At 46.6% G+C, this 20,047-nt stretch overlaps 8 protein-coding genes across 8 annotated transcripts; 6 read left to right on the forward strand and 2 right to left on the reverse strand.

The window, feature by feature from the left end:
* Nucleotides 1-473: 473 nt before the first annotated feature.
* On the reverse strand, nucleotides 474-3,348 carry BJ212DRAFT_1262514 (uncharacterized protein; the record flags this gene model as incomplete). The annotated part of the gene is made up of 10 exons (XM_041330272.1): nucleotides 474-593; nucleotides 645-681; nucleotides 739-1,730; nucleotides 1,784-2,073; nucleotides 2,129-2,202; nucleotides 2,252-2,268; nucleotides 2,329-2,379; nucleotides 2,431-2,580; nucleotides 2,633-3,063; nucleotides 3,120-3,348. The coding sequence occupies 10 exons, from the start codon at nucleotides 3,346-3,348 to the stop codon at nucleotides 474-476; spliced, it is 2,391 nt and encodes a 796-aa protein (XP_041197576.1).
* A 4,639-nt stretch (nucleotides 3,349-7,987) lies between these two features.
* Nucleotides 7,988-10,317, forward strand: BJ212DRAFT_1324822 (putative oxalate decarboxylase/oxidase). Its single transcript, XM_041334539.1, has 14 exons — nucleotides 7,988-8,385; nucleotides 8,436-8,509; nucleotides 8,566-8,660; nucleotides 8,711-8,785; nucleotides 8,834-8,877; nucleotides 8,926-9,019; nucleotides 9,069-9,171; nucleotides 9,221-9,416; nucleotides 9,473-9,482; nucleotides 9,538-9,572; nucleotides 9,621-9,684; nucleotides 9,746-9,779; nucleotides 9,829-9,888; nucleotides 9,938-10,317. The coding sequence occupies exons 1-14, from the start codon at nucleotides 8,108-8,110 to the stop codon at nucleotides 10,075-10,077; spliced, it is 1,302 nt and encodes a 433-aa protein (XP_041197577.1). The 5' UTR covers nucleotides 7,988-8,107; the 3' UTR covers nucleotides 10,078-10,317.
* Nucleotides 10,318-11,570: 1,253 nt separating this feature from the next.
* Nucleotides 11,571-12,531, forward strand: BJ212DRAFT_686892 (uncharacterized protein). Its single transcript, XM_041343818.1, has 3 exons — nucleotides 11,571-12,151; nucleotides 12,200-12,259; nucleotides 12,315-12,531. Exons 1-3 carry the CDS (start codon nucleotides 11,861-11,863, stop codon nucleotides 12,465-12,467), a joined length of 504 nt encoding a protein of 167 aa, XP_041197578.1. The 5' UTR covers nucleotides 11,571-11,860; the 3' UTR covers nucleotides 12,468-12,531.
* A 452-nt stretch (nucleotides 12,532-12,983) lies between these two features.
* Nucleotides 12,984-13,390, forward strand: BJ212DRAFT_1324837 (uncharacterized protein; the record flags this gene model as incomplete). Its single annotated transcript, XM_041334540.1, is given in 3 exon segments — nucleotides 12,984-13,008; nucleotides 13,021-13,022; nucleotides 13,071-13,390. A coding segment is annotated over 1 exon segment (162 nt), but the record flags the coding sequence as incomplete, so codon positions are not given.
* A 481-nt stretch (nucleotides 13,391-13,871) lies between these two features.
* BJ212DRAFT_1324840 (uncharacterized protein) lies at nucleotides 13,872-14,622 on the reverse strand. Its single transcript, XM_041334541.1, has 3 exons — nucleotides 14,374-14,622; nucleotides 13,979-14,309; nucleotides 13,872-13,924 (listed from the first exon to the last, which is right to left on the reverse strand). Exon 1 carries the CDS (start codon nucleotides 14,587-14,589, stop codon nucleotides 14,419-14,421), a length of 171 nt encoding a protein of 56 aa, XP_041197580.1. The 5' UTR covers nucleotides 14,590-14,622; the 3' UTR covers nucleotides 13,872-13,924; nucleotides 13,979-14,309; nucleotides 14,374-14,418.
* Nucleotides 14,623-14,795: 173 nt separating this feature from the next.
* BJ212DRAFT_1324842 (uncharacterized protein) lies at nucleotides 14,796-15,663 on the forward strand. Its single transcript, XM_041334542.1, has 3 exons — nucleotides 14,796-15,105; nucleotides 15,155-15,204; nucleotides 15,639-15,663. The coding sequence occupies exons 1-2, from the start codon at nucleotides 14,931-14,933 to the stop codon at nucleotides 15,193-15,195; spliced, it is 216 nt and encodes a 71-aa protein (XP_041197581.1). The 5' UTR covers nucleotides 14,796-14,930; the 3' UTR covers nucleotides 15,196-15,204; nucleotides 15,639-15,663.
* A 1,159-nt stretch (nucleotides 15,664-16,822) lies between these two features.
* Nucleotides 16,823-17,281, forward strand: BJ212DRAFT_1324847 (uncharacterized protein). The gene has a single exon (XM_041334543.1). The coding sequence runs from the start codon at nucleotides 16,835-16,837 to the stop codon at nucleotides 17,051-17,053; it is 219 nt and encodes a 72-aa protein (XP_041197582.1). The 5' UTR covers nucleotides 16,823-16,834; the 3' UTR covers nucleotides 17,054-17,281.
* A 422-nt stretch (nucleotides 17,282-17,703) lies between these two features.
* On the forward strand, nucleotides 17,704-18,740 carry BJ212DRAFT_1476396 (uncharacterized protein; the record flags this gene model as incomplete). The annotated part of the gene is made up of 3 exons (XM_041339369.1): nucleotides 17,704-17,949; nucleotides 17,997-18,125; nucleotides 18,174-18,740. 3 exons carry the CDS (start codon nucleotides 17,704-17,706, stop codon nucleotides 18,738-18,740), a joined length of 942 nt encoding a protein of 313 aa, XP_041197583.1.
* Nucleotides 18,741-20,047: the final 1,307 nt, after the last annotated feature.

Below are 20,047 nucleotides of genomic sequence, written 5' to 3' on the forward strand. Positions count from 1 at the left end.
CAGTAAAAATCAAGTATCCCCCATTTCTATTAGACGGGCTGGCCACCAGCCTACATTTCTATGAAGTCGAGAGGTTCAACATTGATTCTAATCCTATACCATGGTCTGCAGCAAACTGAATATTCAGTAATGAGGTGCAACACGTAACAGAGGAATGCGTGGAGAATTTTGAGGCCGGCGGTAATGCGAAGCAAACATCAGGGGAAGTAAGGTTCGTAAAGTCGTAAATCCAGGTCACAAACGCGAGAAGAATGTGGCGTCAGGCAACAAAAGCGTATTGGATGGTTAGAATAATCGTAGACAAAAAGATCTGGACAGTAAAAGTGAAGCACAAGGTAATGATGGAAGGTGTGATTGATCCGAATGTATTCCTAGAAGTGTGTAGTGCACGGTATAGTGCAGATGCGAATAGGCAAATTTGGAATGAAGATAAGAATGGAAGCTAACGTGCTGGAGATCAGGCAGATGGTTCGTTACTTGGCACCAGCCTGAAGGAGGAGAGCCTTTTCCTTGAGAACGGAAGGGTAGCTATTCATAAGATGAGCTAGAGCCCGGAGATCGTCTTGATCAAGCAGGCCAATGGTAAGTTTAGGCTGAAAGAAGCGTTCAGTGGCACAGGTAGCACCGATAAAACCGAAACTTACTGCGCCCTTGATACCAAATGCCTTGATGGCTCGATACCTGAATTGATCACAAAGTTAGATTTCCGTAAAGCTGAAAATGCCACTGCCGACGTACAGCTTATCGCCAAGCTGTTGCTTCTGTGCTTGTATTGGCTTATCCATAAGGCTATCGATAAACTCATCTGTAGTTTTGACGACTAACGGATCTACTTTCGGCAGAGGGAGGCCGGTTGCCGATGATGAATTTGCGAGCTTAATAATCTCGGTAGCAGGTAAACGTGCTAGAGATGCGATCGTATGTGACGAAGAAGATCCGGGTGTAACTGGCACGGGGGACGACGCAGCGGAGGGACCCTTGGATGACAATGCAGGAGTCTTGGGAGAGCTCTCAATAGTTGTAACGATCTTCTTCGCTTGAGGCGTCACTGGGACGGGTTGTGCAGGAGCAGATTGGATAGACTGAGTATCCGGCTTCTGCTGTTCCTCATCTCCATCATCGCTATCCAGGACCATTTTCGCGTCTGCTATCTTTGCTCGCAGAACATCGGTATTGAACAGACACAGGGCACGCTCGCGCTTGGGAAGACTCATGAGAAGTTCGACGAGGTCAGCCTGCCTGGATGACTCGAGTTTGCTTACGGCCACAGCCATGCGATCTTGCTCAGAAATAGGTGGCACCGAGCCAGAGGGAGATGAAGTGCGTGGAGGTGTGGACAGGGACGCGGAGATTGAAATAGGGGTAGATGGATGCTCTGGCGCCGAGGCAGTAGCATTCAGAGCGCTGGGGTCAAGCACACGCGAATCTTGAGAGTTCGAGGGAGAGGGTGATTTCATAGGTGAGGGTGTGCCGGTAGGCTTGAGCGAATTACGGGCAGTAGCAATTTGTTCGGCGAATTTGGCAGGATCTTGAATGCCGGAGACGGCTTCGCTCAGAGACAATGATACCAAAGATTCAACGATCGCTTCGACCTCTTCGGTAGGTACAGCATCACTCGCCTTCACTCGCCGGCTAAGTTCACCGGTGAGAACTTCCTTCCTCACCACAGGTGAAAGCGCGGCAAGATCATCATAGCGCATAGGCAAATTAAGAGTGCCGGAAAGAGCGGCCTGTCAACATGTCAGTATTCGTTTTAGGTGGTGAGAAAGGATAGAAGCATTACATTATAGTAACTGCCTGAGCCCCGCCTGCCTCTGTCCGGGCGGTCAATGTGACCCATAACGGGCGAGCCGAGAACAGAAGGAGCACGGCGCGGACTGGAGAAGCCGACGTAGCTCTCGCCAGCTTCACTGGCAGTGGGACTTGTTGCTCCGCTTGCACTTCTAGGATGTCCATTATGACCGAATCGCTGGGCGAGTTTCTCTTGCCGTAACTGTTTTGGTTCATGAAGTCTGACAACTAGCTGTTTTGTGCCTAGAACGACACCATTCATAGCGTGCATGGCAGCCGAAGCTAGATTGGCATGTAATTAATAATCACGGATGTCGAGCAAACAAAAATATTATACCTGCATCGGGAGTCTGGAACGAAACGAATCCAAAGCCACGGCTCTCGCCGTTTTCGTTCCGCATCACGCGAGCACTGTTCCGATCGTTAGGGTGTCTTTCGGCGGAAAAGAGATGGCGCATACCTGACAATCTGACCGAACTATAATTTCATGGTGGCGTGATATGAATAATCCAACACAAGAAAGTAACATATCAATACCTGACGGAAATGGGCGAAAAGACCGTTAGAGTTTATCTCGGGATCTAAATTCTGCATCCGAGGATAAGTACCTCCAGAAGAGTGATGCGATGAAATGCTAACCTTGCAGAATAGATTGCAAGGGTCTATCAGACCACTGTGACTACTGGATCCGGGTCCCGATAATGGGGCAAGTTGCACTTGCTGGCCCGGGCCATGAACAAATATGGGGGCTCTTGCAGCAGGGTATGGACTTACTCGGGGAGGCGAGTACTGATGTTTGGTTAGTGGGCCCGATCAACAATGATGATATTAAGATACAAACTTGAGGATAGGGGAATACAGATCCTGATGGAACAAATGTTGGGGCATGAGCGCTGAACTCAGAGACAGTACCACTGGTACGTCGCGCCTGGTATACTGTTACAGCAATGTTTTGTCCTTCAACGTCAGCACAGTGCATAGCTTCTTCAGCAACTTGTGCATCTTCTTCACGCCAGAACTCGACAACTCCGGTATCGCTTCCAAATCCAGTCTGTGTTCGAGTAGATGCAAGAGCGCCAAATGGTCGGAATATATCATAAAGCTGGAAATCAGTAAAGCCAACTGGAAGATGCTTTACAAGACGTGGCAGAGCAGATGGAGGGGGGAGTGGTGTTGGTGGTGTAGTTGGTGGATATGGAGATAGGACCAGAAACACGGGAGGTTGCAAACCCTGAATCGGACGCGACTGCAAGGTGGCAAGAGCCTTCTCCGCTGTGCGAATTGACAATCCAGTTAGAAAGATTTAAATGAACGCGCAAATCAGGCACAACCTTTCTCGAGATACTTGAATTCTATGGTTCCTGAGAGAGGGCGATTACTGCCATCACGCACAATGTTGGGTCTGAATGGAGCACATGGCTGAAAGGTCATGGCAAGATTTTCATCAGTGACATAAGGGGGAAGATTGGAGATATAAAGCAGAGGTTCATGAAGATATGGATGAGGCTGGGGAACCTCGGTATCCTGCAAAGTCGGAGAAGAATATCCAGTAGCCATCTTGATTATCGGTATAAGATGACTACTCCGAGTCGATTCTATATTCAATAGATGAATTCTCCATCAGTCTATTTTTGATCTAATAGTAAAAACTTACGCAGTCAACGAGCAAATCAACGACCTTGGTCACCAACTCGAAGTGGTCACTGCAATACCTAAGCACCGAGTGAAAAATCGGGGCGTGGAAAGCTTATATCAGCGACGCGTGGTCAATCGATCGATGCACACATTGATGATCCTTTAGCTTCAAGTTCAGCTTTAGTTCTCGACTACTTTTCAAATCATGATCGCGGCCCAATTGACCCAGATCGAGTTGTTCTAAGCAGCTGTCCAGCAGCGAGCATGAGCTAGCATGATAACCGCTAGCGGACGCGTTCAACATGCCATGGGGGCGGTTCTTGTAACTAGTACAAGTACTTGACATCTTAATGGTGCGTTTCACCCTCTCTCACGTCACGAGGACAAGCTACGGTCCCTCACATCTCTGAGACTATGCCCAAAATACTAGTCAGTATTCGCGTGATGTATATCTCCGTGATATCATCATGAGGATCCTCTGTATGATCTTATGAGATGGATCCTTCTGCTTGATAAGCTCACGTTCAACATAGTTATATCCCCCTCGGACTTACGTGGATCCTTACCTGAAAAGTTACATCGGCGAGTCACGGTTTTACCAGTTGACACAAAAGACAACATTCCTCCCGTCTGACAAGCCAAGCAGCACGGCTTGCGAACCCTTTCTCCCATTTGAACTGCCGCTGACCTCGAGCACGTCGCGGCACGCATGTGGTTCCCCTTTTCTGCGAATGTACCCCCACAGTAGTGCGCACAAAATGGCATCATCCGTCTGCGAGTGGACTCCACTCCGATCACATCCGTGAGGGGATCTTCGTCATCCGTAAAAGTGTTCCACCTACTTTCTGCAGCTCGAGAAATCTTCTGTTTGGTGGTAGCTGTGCAGTTGGCACTCCTGGCTGACAACCTAGAATGCCCAGTCGACTCTTTGATGAATATTTCGTAATGCTATAATAGGGTCTACAGGCTACCCTGACATCCAAAATTCCGACGTGCAAATTGTTCAGAATTGTAAGCACACATCCTTCTCAATCGAGGTTGTCCGTCCTGTGAGGAGGAGGATCCCCTTTTGCCTGCGCATACATTCGATAAGATGTTTCCGCAACCTCCCCCCATTCTGGTATATCAGGTCGTTATTCTCAGCACAACTGGTGTTCTCACGTCATTTCCTCTCATTTATTTCGATTCCCGCATCTCGATCCTCTATTTTTGGTCTTTCTGTAACATATTCACTCTCTCACTTGGCACAGCTTGCCATAGAGTCCGAGGCTGAATCGAAGTCTGGGTCATGGTATGTTTGCTACCATTTGCTATCACTCCATCATTATCGTTGCCGCGGGATGCTGCTCTGCGGATATGAATACATCTGATCATACTGTTATCTAGGAATATCACGGTTCTCTATGCTCCAAGTACTGCCCATTATTTGCGTAATTTTTGGTTGGCCTCCCTAAGCTCTCGCTCACGGCTCACTTACTTTCATACTTCAATCCACGTTCTTTGTTTGGTATTTATCCCCTACCACCATTCGGATATATCCCTTCTACTCTACTCTGTAAAAGTGCCATCCAAGAGTATCAAACTGGGGCCCAGTACCGTCATAACATATGAATTATTAGCTCACACCTGAGTCTACGGTTTATGCTTATCCGTGCTTATGCTTACATCTCCCGTTACGCGTTATGTACTATCCAATTTGTACGTGGGTATAAACAAGCTTAAATACGTTACATGCGCTGATAGATTTGGTGACGCTCAGCGGTGCCTGCCACCTGGATCTGGAGGTGAACTCGAAATTTTAGAATCGAGCAACCCTGTCCGCGTCGCGCGCGAAGCACGATAATGACGACGACGACAAAGCTAGTATAAGTATAGTGTTTATTTTTCGCATGTTCAATATTAAGTAATGTGCAAACTACGTTTTAGGAAGGGTGTATTTGTGCGTGGGGGACATATGCGCCCCCCAACTTTGAAGGTCCCTGATAATAATTATTGAGGTCGAGACAGACGAGAACAGGATTGATTTATGGGAAGCGGGACAAGGAAGTAAGTACTATTCACCCTCAGATCCGCGTTCATTTTCTGGCCATGTCATAGAATACATCCGGTGATAAATGAGTTCTCCCATTCTCAGTTCCCCATTCTTCACCGCATCGTTTCGTCTCGTCCGAACTCTACAATTGAGGGAGGTGGGAGATAGTTCTGAATTTACCACGGTACGGAGAACCATGATCGACATATATGCATCCAGATATTGTTCGTGCAAAGAAATTCGTGCCAGAGGCTTCACTCACATTAAGTTGTTAACCGACAACTGACACGGGCAATATTATTGTATTACATAATCTGCGCAGCCGGGGTCGTAATAAGCATAAGCATAAACCGTAAGCTCCCAGGTGTGAGCTCCCTATTTTAAATTTTATGTGGTACCGTTGCCGATGCCAGCTACTTTGACAGTCTTTTAAGAGTGGATATATCGTTTCCCGGAATGCGAGGCGTCACGAGTCTTGTCCTACATGCTCGCTAGAATGCGCATATAGGAAATTGATCCGAGCGTTTTGTGCGGAACTTCCAGGAACTGCGCAGGCTGATCTGGGTGACGCCGTGGAGTATGGATATCATATGTATAGATAATCCGATCTCTAAATTTTTGACTAGTGAACAATCCAGCGAACGAAGGTGGTCTGAGAAGAAGTTCACATAATCTCCTAGATCTGTGGTGTTTCAAAATAGTACACTCAATAGCAGCTATTTTTGTGCTAATCTCGATGTGGGGACACCCGGGACGGGAGCTAGATCTGAGTTCACCGCTAGTAGAGGGGAAACAAGTTCACTTGAACTATGTACAATTTTGTGTTTATCCATATATCATTTTATACTGGGTGCTCGCCTTCTTAAGCGCCTTTCGTTGAGACCAACTACCAGTGAACGTTGATGAGTCTCCAGGCGACGGCTATATTATATTAAAGGAACAGTCCTTCATTCAATTAAGAACAAGGTGTGATTCAATGTAGGCGCACCAATTATGATGACTGTGTAGTACCCTGTTAACTTCCGACAGAGTGGGAAATACGAGTTCCTGAACGCATCAAATCACTGGCCCATCAGCGGCAGACCTCAACCACCGCTCGGCAAGTACATTTGCTAGTTAGCACGGCAGGATCTAGCGATACCCGTAAGAAAATCGACAGTGAATGGCGACACTAAGTATAATGTAGAGTTGCGTGCACCGACTTGGCCAAAGCAGGAAGGTACGGGCTCCATAAGACATCTAGCAGGTCCTTATACTGGTCACAAAAACAGTATTTGATTTTCCAGATTCGGAAGGGATGGTGCAGCCGACGGACTGCGAAGCGTCCAAAACCCGTGGACTTGCAGGTGAAGAGATATGCCAGGGTAAAGTGCACAGGGAATCTGGCTTCAAGTTGTGGCCAGGAGCCTATCGATGAGGCGATTTGGTTCAGTTCTCTTGAGGATAGGATCATTACAGAGGTGAGGGACCCGGACCAGCGCGACTCGTCGTGTTAGCCAAAAGCTTAGAGCGCTACGTCAAATTAGAATTGCGTGTTCCTGAGATTTCGTTGGATCCCAGTTTTCCCGCTCGTGATAGGTTTGCCCATAATATGAAATCGCCGCAATCAAAAGGCGTGAGGAGAAATGGAATCAATGATATATATGCTCAGCATGGCACACCAGAACTAGACTGACCTGTCTCACAGGTGTTATTTTCGCATTCAGTATTCAATTCAATCCGTCAGGAACGAAAAGCGATCAGTGAGAACACCTGCCTCTCATCTTGCTGAGATCATACTCGCTTCAAAACCCGAATTCGCCGAGTGTGTTCAAAATCTCCTGGCAGCGTGAACAATTTTCTTGCAGTGACTGAAGTTTCTAGGAAAGATCAATACATTTCTAAACATGGTTGAGCCCGTAAGTTACCTCACTGTTCCGTCGAGTCTGACTCTCTTGACATGAATAGTCGGACTATCTCCGTGAATTGGATATCGCGTCTTCTTGGACAACGCCGCCGACCCAAAATATCCAAAATCCAGGCGGTCGACAAGCGCTTCCAAAAAGTGCTTCTGAGCTTTTCTTAAATGACTCGTCCGTCGGGTAGTGTTGAGGCTCATCCATAGAGAGCCACGAGCTGTTGGTGTTCGATAAGCTTCACGACATTGGAGGATGTTATTAGAATATTGACAGTGTCGATGGCCTCTGTGCGTGGTTTAGGGCTGAAAATAGTCCATAGCTCCTCTATACTTAGGATGGGCCGGTAAGTCACAAAGGAGCAGGAAGGCGTCTATAGGATACCACCAACTTGGGCCATGACCAACTTTCAAACAGGGTCGACAACGTGCCCAAATTTCCATTCTCGGACACTGTAAAAAATACACTCTGGACCCCAGACGACGCCAATCATGTGCTGCCATGAGATTAAGTCCTCATGCGAAGTTTTCATCATGTAGGTAGACGTGTAACGGACGGTGTGTTGCTGTTAATACTCCCGGAATTATCGCGTTCGTAATCAATGTCGTCTGGTCCGGCGACCCTTTTCTGGTACGTTAACAATGACGGAACCTCGGTTCACTAAACCATATAAAAGGATTGACTTGCAATGTGCTGTCCCTCAGTGTAATTTTTTTTAAAGTTTCTTGGTTCATCTTCTTGCATACTCCAAAAAATGCACTCGTGGCGCCGAATTCTCTCGACTTTGGCCCTCCTGTCATCTGCGGTTGCTGTGCCAGCTCCTTCATCAGTAACATCAGCTCCGGCAGCTACTCCGACTGTTCCTTATGCCAGTGATGACCCCAACTACCCTCTGTGGAATGAAGACGAAAATATAGTCCCCGAGCCTGTTCGTGGCTCCCTTGGGGCTTCCATCCTTGGACCACAGAATATTCCAATAGAGCTGCAAAACCCCGACATCTTTGCTCCTCCTACCACCGATAGCGGCTCTGTGTAAGGCATATACTTCATGGTATTTTCTTATTTCTTAAGCTGCATACTAGGCCAAATTTCAAGTGGCCTTTTTCCTTAAGCCCCAACCGTCTCCAGACTGGAGGTTGGGCAAGGCAGCAGAACAGTATGTGTTCCATGTCATGGCTTCATTTACAACTGATGAAACCTGCGACTTGCCAGTAAATGACATGAGTGTCGCTACTGATTTGGCAGGTGTCAATATGCGCCTAGAAGTAGGTGCTATCCGTGAGATGCACTGGCACAATGATGGCGAGGTATGCGACTTCTTAAACTGATAATCATGGTTCTAATAGTCCCTTCGCAGTGGGCATATGTTATCCAGGGTGACCTTCGTGTCAGCACTGTGACTCCGGATGGTCAAGTTTATGTCGGTGATGTTGTGAGTACATCGCACCCGCTCATATGCTTTGCCTAAACTGCGATTCAGTCACAAGGAGATCTATGGTACTTCCCTGCAGGTTATCCCCACAGGTATGTGTTATCTTTTGCACTAATGCAACAAGCTGAACTGCGCTTCAGTATTCAGGCCAAAAACACCACAGCTGGTGGCGCGGAGTTTTTGTTGATCTTCGACTCAGGCTCGTTCAGTGAAGATTCCACTTTTCTTCTTACGGTCGGTTGTTTGTCTGGTGTGCGAGTTCTTGCCTGAATATGACCAACAGGACTGGCTGGCCCATGTGCCCAAAGAGGTTATCGCCAAGAATTTCCAGGTAAATATTTCAGCATTTGATCACATCCCATCTAGGGAATTATACATTTTCCCATGTAAGTTTTTCTCAATCCTGGCCATCGCATGAATTCACGTCTTTATTAGCTACACCTCCTCCGGTGAATGTTGAGTCGGATATGGTAGTCCCGAATGACACCCCGATGCCTTTTACCTTCGCCATGTCACAAGTGAATGCAACGCAGGGACCTGGAGGTACATATAAGGTCGTAGACTCGCGTACCTTCCCTGTGGCTACCACGGTCTGCAGCGCCGAAGTAACCGTCGAGGTGGGCGGTATGAGGTTTGTGATTCTTGCCTGTCTTTGTCAGAACCCGAGCTAACTAACTATGTTGTTAGGGAGCTTCATGTGAGGAAACTCTTTTGTCTTGAAAATATAGCATTCCTAAACTTTGTTTGTCAAGTGGCACCCTACGGAACCTGAGTGGACTTACTTCATGTGTGTATCAGGTTTACCTGAGATTTAGTCCAACTAAACCCTTCCTAGTTCGGGCCAGGCTCGCATTACCGTTTATGCATCCTCCGCTCAAGCAACTACAATGGACTTCCAAGTAAGTCCCCGAATCCCTGTGAATCAGCAGTTACAAACAGCGAGTGTTTCTCTGCTTTTAGGCTGGCGATATCGCATACATCCCACCGTCGTATGGTATGGTTTGACGTGATTATGTTCGACGTTTCTTCTAAATATCTTTTAGGTCATTACGTTGAGAATACTGGCACTTCCACTTTACTGTTTCTGGAAATTTTCAGATCAGGTTCTGTGTCTTGAACTATATGCCGCATGTTAAACTCATTATCCTACAGCTTTGTTCCAGGATATTTCTCTCACTCAGTGGCTTGCACTGACGCCACACGAGCTTGTCAAAGCACATCTTGGTCTCGATGACGCTACCATTGACAGTTTTTCAAGAGTCAAGCAAGAGGTCGTCGGCCCCGCTCATTAATCGGCTTCGGTGTTCACACCTGGACTTATTTATCTCAACGATAACACAAATAATTTGTCACGTACCTGTACGAGTTTTTGAGCGTTAGCACGACCTGTGAATTTTGTGACCGTACTGAAGATGTTTTTATTCCTTATCGATATCATTTAGACATTTATGATCCTTATGATCATGGTATTTTGATTTCCAAGTCGTACTTGTAGCCAATATCGAGTTGACTGATTTCGGAGTTTCCCTTGACGCCTTGGCGAGATTAGTTTAAGTCAGAACTTCTGAAGCGTAAGTATCTCACGTCTTTTGTTCAGCTATACGTAAGTGAATATTATGGGGGCTCAGAGTTTCAGGCTAACCGTAGTCACTAGTATGCATGCAACTTGACTTTTGTTGCAAGAGCTCATCGCGCCTACTATGCGATGGTACGTACGGCCTTGTTGTGCATGTGAATATTCAATGAACCCGAACTTAACTTTCATGGTATTTGTGATTAGAACCCTGCGGCACTTAAGTTGGGCATGAAATCAGATGGGCCGAAGGCAATCTCAGGGGAAATCCGTTTTTGGGCAGTAGTTTCTATAACCCAGAAACGTAATTACATAAGCTTATTGTTTCCTACCAGAATATAATTTTGCGTTAAGCTCGTAGAAAATAACGATTGCACTGGAGATGGTGTTAAATTTGCGTTCACTGTTGTCGACGATTGGCAGCCTTGGGCTTTGCCACTGAACGTGGCGAGTTGCTCCTGTTCAAATTCGGCGGCAATAATTCTTCGAAGTTCCGAGTCGGGAGGAACAAAGTGAAGTCTCTTTGGTATCAAATAATGATAGGTACGCATCATTTTATATACTAGAGGGCCCGCTACTAGTACTAATCCCCCTCGTGTTTCCTGACTCCCATTAGTAGGAGAGGGCGAATTTGTCGAACACAAACGTATTTCCATATGGCGTCAGTCCCGTGTGCCCATTCTCCCGGTTTTCTTCCCAACCTTAAGCACGCCCCTTTACTAAATTTCGAGACATCCTTTACTTTCGTGGTTAGTACCATCTGTGAGGGTGCCACGCTAGTTATAAACGCTTGTGCGTCCATATATGCACTCGTTTGTGATTTACTTCCTGTTTCTCTACTCCTCTTCAGTTGTGCCAGTTGCTGACTTACTACTTCAGTGCCATATGAGACAATAACTAGGCTCTAGGTGGGTACATCGCCGTGCAATATCCCTTAACTTAAACGTTGACCATCCCGGTCATGCAATTAGGCTCAGAACAAGCTGGCGCCAGACCTGGCAGATCGGCATTAGGGAGGGAACTACCGAAATGCAGTATGACGTTTGTTTTCATTTCCGTGTCAGTGAGGTATGCATTCTTTCATCCACAGGAATGTGCTATCGAATGCGCGATTCACGGATCAGGTTTATCTTGAATGATCCTGTCAGCCTGTTCCGTCTTGTCATGAGTCAATCCCCAGAGCTTTTCCCAATCTGTGAAAATTTTCATCTTTCGTATCTCTTTCGGGACCGGTCCTGCGAGCGCTATTGTTTCTGTTCAATGTCTTGCGCTCATTTGTAGCCTCACGTCATTCGTTCTGACTCATCGATACGGCTCATTGCCGCGTTCATGTGCCAGACAAGTGTGACAGTACCGAGCTTTCAATGCTTTGTCCATACCTTTTGGCATCCGATCAGAAGTATATACCTTCATTAGCGCATTTATCCTGTCGTCTGAGCTGTATCTGAGCAGCAAAGGGCACCCAGGGCTGATACAGCTACCAATGCTTCATTTGATACGACATGGTCACCGAGTGTGATTGTGAAACCTGCTCATCGTGCGAACTGATATTTTGCAGGCGAAGAAGGGTAGTTTGCGAGACACAAGATCCGATCCCTCAAAGCGAATACGACACTCGTCTTGAAGGCGAAATGGAACAAGGGATCTGGAATGCACAGACTCAAATATCAGATACTAGTCAGATTATAGTCGCGTTTTCCTCGATCGAGAGTCTATACAGCCCATCCCTGACGCATTCAGGTACTGAGGCTGGGTGGGGTGTTGACCAAGGTCTCTTCCGGCGATATAATAAGGTGCTTGCTTTTTCCTCCTATCTTGTGGTATTTATAATACTTCCCCAGGATACAGAGCTCATGGAAGGGGCGTTTCCTCTGCTTGTCGAGAACTGCGATCACTTCCAGGTAGGCCCTTTTTCATACCGTTTCCAGCCATCTGCTGAATCGTCACCCACTGCAGGGGATGCAAATAATGCACGATGCATCCACCCTTGGGGGTTTCTCGCATGCCTTCCTGACTTTTCCCCGACGAGTTTCTCAAGGCTTCTACTCTAAACTTTGGTTTCATTTCTGGCGCAGACCCGAATCATACTGGCATCGACAATGCGAGTGAATGTACTTTCACGTAGATGACACATGAACATTTGAAAATAGTTTCTCGGCACGAAGAGAATAATCAGTGACGCATTGTGCTTGCAAAGTTTCCATCAGCTCTCGGATATCACTTTCCCAATATTAAACTATCCCGGTGGTCTACGTTGGAAAGTAATATATCGCAGGGACTTGCCTATGTTCGCCTCCTGCAAATTTTTACGTATGGCTTTCTTGCGGAACATTGCAGAAGAACAACTTGGATCATACGTCCGCACTCACCTCGTCACTATTACCCTAGGGCAAGGCCCCAGCGGACGATAAACATTGATACGAAAAAAAATGTCACTGGCAGAAACTACTGCGCTGCCACTGAGATATGGCATTCTCTTTGACGGGCGACGAGCATATCATCAACTGATTCCCCACAGACTTAAAAGGCAGCCGGGAGGTCATCGCAACAATCGCTGGCCATTTGAACGGGCGGCAATGTCCTCCTACCTTTTCCTGCGACAGAGACAACTTTCACCAATGTACTGCAACTCCCCGACTGGTTTGTCAAATAAGGTAAGGATCACGTTGACGCCTTGATCGCACGATCCATGACGAAGCAATATGTGATTCTAGGATGAACATACAGTTTTTACGAAGCGAGACATAACTCAAGGGCTACTGGATCAAGACTTGGCAGCATTCGACGCACGGTGCCACTTGTCATTGCTACAGAAACTTCTGATCTCCGGGTATGCCACTGCTCGCTTGATTGTATGGTGTGCATTCAAACTCGTTCATGTTATGGGGTCAATATCTACGCACCTGCTTATCCCATGCCGACGTTTTTTCCATCCATGTATACTAACTAAATCAATGTCGATGAGGATGACTTCATCGCTTGTCACAGCACCTCCTACATTGACCCCGCTTACGGGGTATACCAGGTTTATAGAACAAACTGCAAGGACGCGAAGGAGTGATGGTGTCCATATGAACATGGGCCCAGATGACGATGGCGTGGAAGAGCTTGTTGGTGCGTTGTGGGAGATCATTGACAGGTACAGGAATGACCGAGAAACATTATCCTATTCGGAGACAGTAGTCCGCGGCAACCCGAGTAACTTCGCCGTCCTGCAGGGTTTCGAAAGCTAATAATTATAAGAGCGCTCGGATCCAGACCAATCGCTGTGAACAATATCTTGAAACTGTCATGTCCTGTATTATTGGGTAGCTATCGGAGCCTAGGCCTTCCTGTAAACAACAAAAAGAAATCAGGGCGCTCAGCGGATTACATCTATGCGAGTTTATGCATCGCATATTTTAGACTTGGTCGTCGATATTTGATGCGATGACCAAGGGTGAAGGTAGTGCGGCAGAGCATACGACCATATTACTATTGGCATAGGCACCATGTCACTGTGACTGCCGCGGTGCGAAAGGATCCCACCAGATCTCATGGTGATGCATTAGCCATGAGAATAGGCACTGGACAGCGGACGCTCAGTATCAAGACATCATTACGCTATGTTATTATCGCACCCTCCGATAGGCCATCAGTGAGAGCTGTGAGATGATGGGCTAGGCAATGATGCAATGACAGCCTGAGAAGCAACCAATCAGCAGCTGGACAAAAAATATGACACTGAGCTCATTAGGAGGCCATAACTGTGTGGACCTCCTGGCATTGCTAGGGAGATTTCTGAGCAGGGCAATCAGAATTTCGTTGATGCAGTTTCCGTCAGTTGTGCACGGTGTCCGTGTTTAGCGAAAAATTAGCAACCAATGTGAGTCGGAGAACGTATTTCTGGCAGCGTGGTTGTTATGGTGCACCGTTTGTTGGAGTTGTTTCAGTGATACCACCTCGGACTTCCTGTTGCAAGGTTTGAGATGTGCGTGTAAGGTTATAACTCGGGACTGAGATCGGGTAATATCACCTCGGATTTTAGAAGTTCTACATATGGGTCATGTAGTCTCCCAGATCATTGTAGACGAAGTAGGATAGTCGTTCCGCATGCACGAGCACTGGTACTGGTGTTTAACGACTTGCAATGTTGTTGGCAGAACTCGGGAGTTTTGCTAACTGGTCTGGCAAAACTCAGGTGCAAGGAACTCCAGGGCATCCGAGACTCACGGAGATATAATTTAGACATGATAACACAGATAGTTTGAATTCAACAGACCACGACTGTTGACACCCAAAAGTGAGATGGTGCTAGCGACCAAACAGACGGCCTTTCATGGTGGCAATACCACCCGATCAATTCCGAAATTCACCCACTCAAGCTCTTTGCTGTGATGATCCTCTCAATTGTCACGGTAGGGCACGCAGGCGAAGTAGGGCGCACATTCTCTGACCTCGGTACAACACGATCTGCGTGACGGTATAATCGCTCAGTCGACACATTCGAAAAATTCGTGCAAACCTTCGACACCACAGCACCATGAAGCTGCAGAGGTTGGGAAGTCCACCTGCCGTAGACATAGTACTCACATGCACACTTGTGGCATTACTGTGGAGATTGCACAGGATCTTGAGGCATGCTTTGCGTGGGCACCTCAGCTCTCGACCAAGCGTCGTGAGGCAGATGACCTTCTTGCGGGTCTAGAGAGTATTTTGCCTGACGACGTTGCCGCTGAGTTTGCGGCTCTCGAAGGGTTGAAAAGGACTGAAAAAGTTCAGATCATCGACAAAGTTGAAGTGCTCGAGGGAAATACTTTTGATTTTAGCAAATTGGATCGGGTCGAACAAGGAATAATACCAAAGGCTATGTTGGAATAACAAGCACGCACTAAGCCATCAAACCTTATACCCTTGTCTCGTATGTTCACTCTATTGTCTCATACTCGTGCTTTATGCGCTCTTATATGTTGATTCACCTTTTGTACTTGTGACTCCATTGACTGCTTTGGCCAGTGCCAGGTGTACCATTATGTATGTTTCAGTCTCGTTTACCTCTAACAAGACCCGTTTTCTCTATTTAATCAGTGTATATTGGACTTGATACCTCAGACGTTCACATCCGCGTGCTCGATCTGAGGTATGACACTTTGTTTTCACACATATTCACCTTTGCTAACTAGTCTTAGTGTATCTGTTCTTAATAGGTGAATATTGATAAGACGTTCACATCCGCGTGCTCGATCTGAGTGTATCTGTTCTTAATAGATCCACGCGAGAAGCTTGTACTAAGCTAAAAGGCTATTCTACTAGTAGATAAGGTTGATGCTGTGATAAGAAGAGCGGGAGGGACGAGGAGTCTATTGAACAAGTACAATCTCAGTGTCTTGGAAAAGAACTCATGTTAAGGGTTCGTCTACCTATTGAACAAGTACACTACATCGCGTTAGACTTTGTATTGTATAGGTGACGAATTCCTACTCACATCTCAGTGTCTTGGAAAAGAACTGAGATGCCAGTACGCTGCTGATGGCGTTTTTAAGGTAAGTACGTTGACGACCATAATGTATTAAAACGAAACAGAAAAATAAAGTGGGACGCGAGCCGACGTCACTGCGTCGCTCGCCCTTTGTCCCTTTTCGGCTTGTGCTCGTACCTCTACCTCTCATTACTCACTGTGCGTGCCTTGCTCGGATCCATCGGTCTTCCTTGTCTCGGAACTCTCGGATTCCAACAGTTGAGGTGGTTGGTTAATTACAATGGCAACATTGATGTCATCATTAAGAATAGCCCCACTCAATTCTTATTTTATTCTGCCATTTTATTTCTCCAATTTACGAGCCATCACCAAACTGTCACTTGTACAGAGTCCGAGAAATAAACTGGAATAAACTGCGCTCAAGTATCCAAAAATAACACCATGTCGGAGGTTCAACTTACCAACACCACGGGCGTATCTGGCACTGGACGTCATCATCACATACTGCGGATGGGATGTGTTGTGCGCTGCCAGATTTCCAAACTGCAGTTGTGGCATACCATACTCAAATGGCAGAGATGGCGCAGGCTGCATGGTATCACGCAGGCAAGATTTTTGAGGTGTTTGACTAGCTTGCCATTCTTCCACATCATTAGGAGTGACACAGTGGTTGTAGGTGTCATGGTCAGGAAAGATCCAGTTTGGTGTGTCCATTGTGCACACTCATTCACGCTGCCAGTGAGATCAACTGACTTACACAAAATGTTTTGGTACTTCAAGCTGCTCAGCATATTACAAGCTCAGTGATGCCTGCATCAAATAAACTGGAAGAATAAACTGAGGCACTCAATTCTACATTATTTTATTTCCCATGCGATCAAGATTTATATTACAAGCTACAAAATAAAATGGCAGAATAAAATAAGAATTGAGTGGGGCTAATGTCGTTCACATAGTTTAGGACTTGACGGAGTTTGAAAAGCTAACTTGGCAGCTCACAGTACAAGTCCAGCTGTCCATGTCACATACCTGTTTCCTCACTCAGTCAAATCAATACTTTCGCTTGTGCCCCCCTCCAACGTTAACACCGCTAGTAACTGTTCAGTGGGTAAATGCACTATTTCTAGCATGTTCTTGTAGGTTGCTATTTCCTATCAACAGGCAGGTCCTACAGAATATCACAATCACTTGCGGTTTTGCACTGGCAGCCTTACAAATTTTGTCGTTCGGCGATTGAAACAGGCCTTGAAGCTTGGAGCACTGTTGTGTTTAATATCTGATGCTACTGCTGTCCTTCGATTAGGGTAGTGGCATGGGTACGGGTAAAACCATGGTGTATCGCTGACAGGTCTGGCGGGTCTGGGTATGGTGTGGATTGTGGAGACCCACACGTACACTGTGCTTACCTGTGGCAGTTTGCGGTGTTGGACGGGTGTAGAGACCTGCAGGTCCACCTGTGCTTAACCCTACCTTCAATCTGAAGGTTACCCAAATTTTGGTATGCAATAGTTTTGTAGCGATCAAAATAACTGAGGCTTTTTCTACATAGGCTCTATAGAGTCCTTTACCTGCATAGATGGACCAACATGTTGATTTTGGTTGTCAAACTCATAAATTCAAATTGATTCTCAGAATGCTCTTCACTGTCACCATAGTTGCTGTAAGAGCTAGTTTGGAAACTCAATGTTGGCCAATATTTACTTTGTTGATGTTTACACGAAGTTCATTGGCATCGTCCCAAGATGTCAGAGCTTGAACTTTGTCTCTCTCCTACTGTACATATTATTGATGGATATCTACCCTCATCTTACCCTAGAGCAGTGCAAGAGGCTTTTTGCTGGTGCTGTTGTGATCACTGCGATCTGTGCCCAGTACACTACTCTTCTCATGGCCCAACCTGAAGTCAATGCTCCCCATCAGCCCAAGGCCCCCTCTGTCCATTGGAATGAGGATGACATTGCTACCCTTATTGACTATCTATATGAGCATCGCTCACAGGCTGAAGGGGGAGGCAACTTCAAGCAACAGGTTCTTGAGAATGCTGCAGTGTTCATCAACACCCATGAGCCACTTCAAGCCAAGCAGTCAGGTGCACTGAAGACAGCAAAAGCAGTTCGAAGCAAGTGGACATTAGTACGTCAGATTTGATCTGCTCTGATCTAAGCTAACGAGTCCTCTAGCTCAAAGCCACCTTCAATTCTATTGAGAAGTACTGCAACCAGACAGGGGTCCACTGGGACAATGAGACTGGAGCTGGGATTGAAGGATCTGTGGCTGATGCTGTGTGGAAATCGTATCTCGCTGTCAAGGTATTTACCCACATTTTTATATTGATTTGAGAGCTTACATCCTGTTAGGTAAACCAACCCATGCATTCATTCCGCAACAAAGGATGGGAGCACTACGAAAAAATGCAGGCCATTATACCATTGGGCGGTGCTAGAGGACGGGATGCTTTCCATCCAGGTAGCGCTATTCCCTCCATCACCAATCTTGACACCGACCTCACAGATGCTGCCCCACAGGCTGCTGTTCCAACTGCCACTGCTGCTGGCCCATCAAGCACTCGTGCTGGCCCATCAAGCGCTGCTGTCATCACTACTTCCATCACTAGCTCCACTGCGGCGCATTCCACTGCTATGTCTACTGCTGCTGGCTCTAATGCTAGCAAGCACCTGTATTCAGATGTGATGGGGGACATTGAGACAATGTCATTTGGCTCCATGCACATGTCGTCCATGCAACCTCCTTCCACCACATTGGTGTCATCCCCCCCATCCAAGAAACCACGGACACCAGTGGTGTCCCAGAACAGCCGCGTCACAAAGATTAGCAGTGCCGCCAAGGCTGTGAAGATCATGCCAGCAGCTGCTGTGGTGGGGATGCAAGGCACCATCAACCGGCTCACCAACATCTTCAAATAGTTTGTTAGAGGAGGGCCCAATGGTGCACAAGGTAGTGAGGACTTGGTGATGCGAGCTGTCAAAATCTTGGAAGGCGAAGACTCTGACCTACCACCAGGCCAGCAGGCTGCATTGATCACTACGATTGGCTTGAAGGGCAACAAACATTATCTGAAGTTCTACATGAATATGCAGGAGAAGCATATAAGGTGTGTGTTTGTGGCAAAGCTGATTGGTGAGGAAGTTGATGCAGGTGATCCTGGTCCAGTGCATGCTGATGCTGAAATGATGGGCTGAGTCGTCTATGTTGTTTGTTTTCAATCATGTTGTGTCACTCGCTACTTCTCTATACTTTGTACTACTACCTGTGGCCAATAACAAAGTGCTTTCTTCATTGATTTGGAGCAGACTAAGTACTAAGTAAAACTACACATCACTTGCAGCATCCTCACCATCATCACTGTCCATCACATCCTCGTCTTCATCACCATCCATGATATCAAGCCCTTCTAAGCCCCATTCCAGTACGACATGCTGATACTGAGTCCACATTGCTGCTGCAATGTGATCACGCATTGCAGCTCCTTGACAGAATTCATTCTCATTATCCTCCTCAATAGCTGCAGCATCATCTTCCATGGCCATGTTAGTGCCAAGACCATCCTCCAAAAATCTGTCTTCATCATCTTCGTTATCAGTGGGTGGATGACCCTCGCTAGGATCATGTATACAAATGTAATTGTGTATGGCACACAGTGCAGCTGGAATTTGTGCTTGATTCTCCATAGTGTATGCAGGTGGTAGAAGTAGTATGTGAAATTGTTGCTTGAGAACGCCAAAGATGCACTCAATGACATTTCGCGCTGACACATGATGTAAATTGAACAATTCTTCTTTATTCAAGGGCCTGTAAAACTTAGAACTTAGCACAATGTTTGCGAATCAATTGAGAACTTACCATAAATTTACGCAACCCCATTTGGCAAGGTGATAATGCACACTTCAGTAGGGCACAAGTAGCCCAGGACATAGAGGGTATCCTGTGTCTGCAAGAAAATATTTTCCAGGGGGAGCGCAAAAGCCGAAAGCGCAGGCATCCTCATAGATGCGGGCATCAGTGGCCGACCCTTCCCAGCCCATAAGTGCATATATGAAGTTGAGATTGAAGTCGCAAGCAAAGAGGCAGTTCTGGGATACAAAGCCCTTGCGGTTACAATAAACAGGATGATCAATGGCCTTAGGCATGACGTGGATATGACTGCCATCAAGCACCCCAATAGCGTCCTTGAAAAAGGGCCACCATTTAGGGTTCTTCTGAATTTCGTGAG

This window comes from Suillus subaureus (genome assembly GCF_016647635.1).
Source record: "Suillus subaureus strain MN1 chromosome Unknown BJ212scaffold_4, whole genome shotgun sequence".
Classification (NCBI taxonomy): Eukaryota; Fungi; Basidiomycota; class Agaricomycetes; order Boletales; family Suillaceae; genus Suillus; species Suillus subaureus.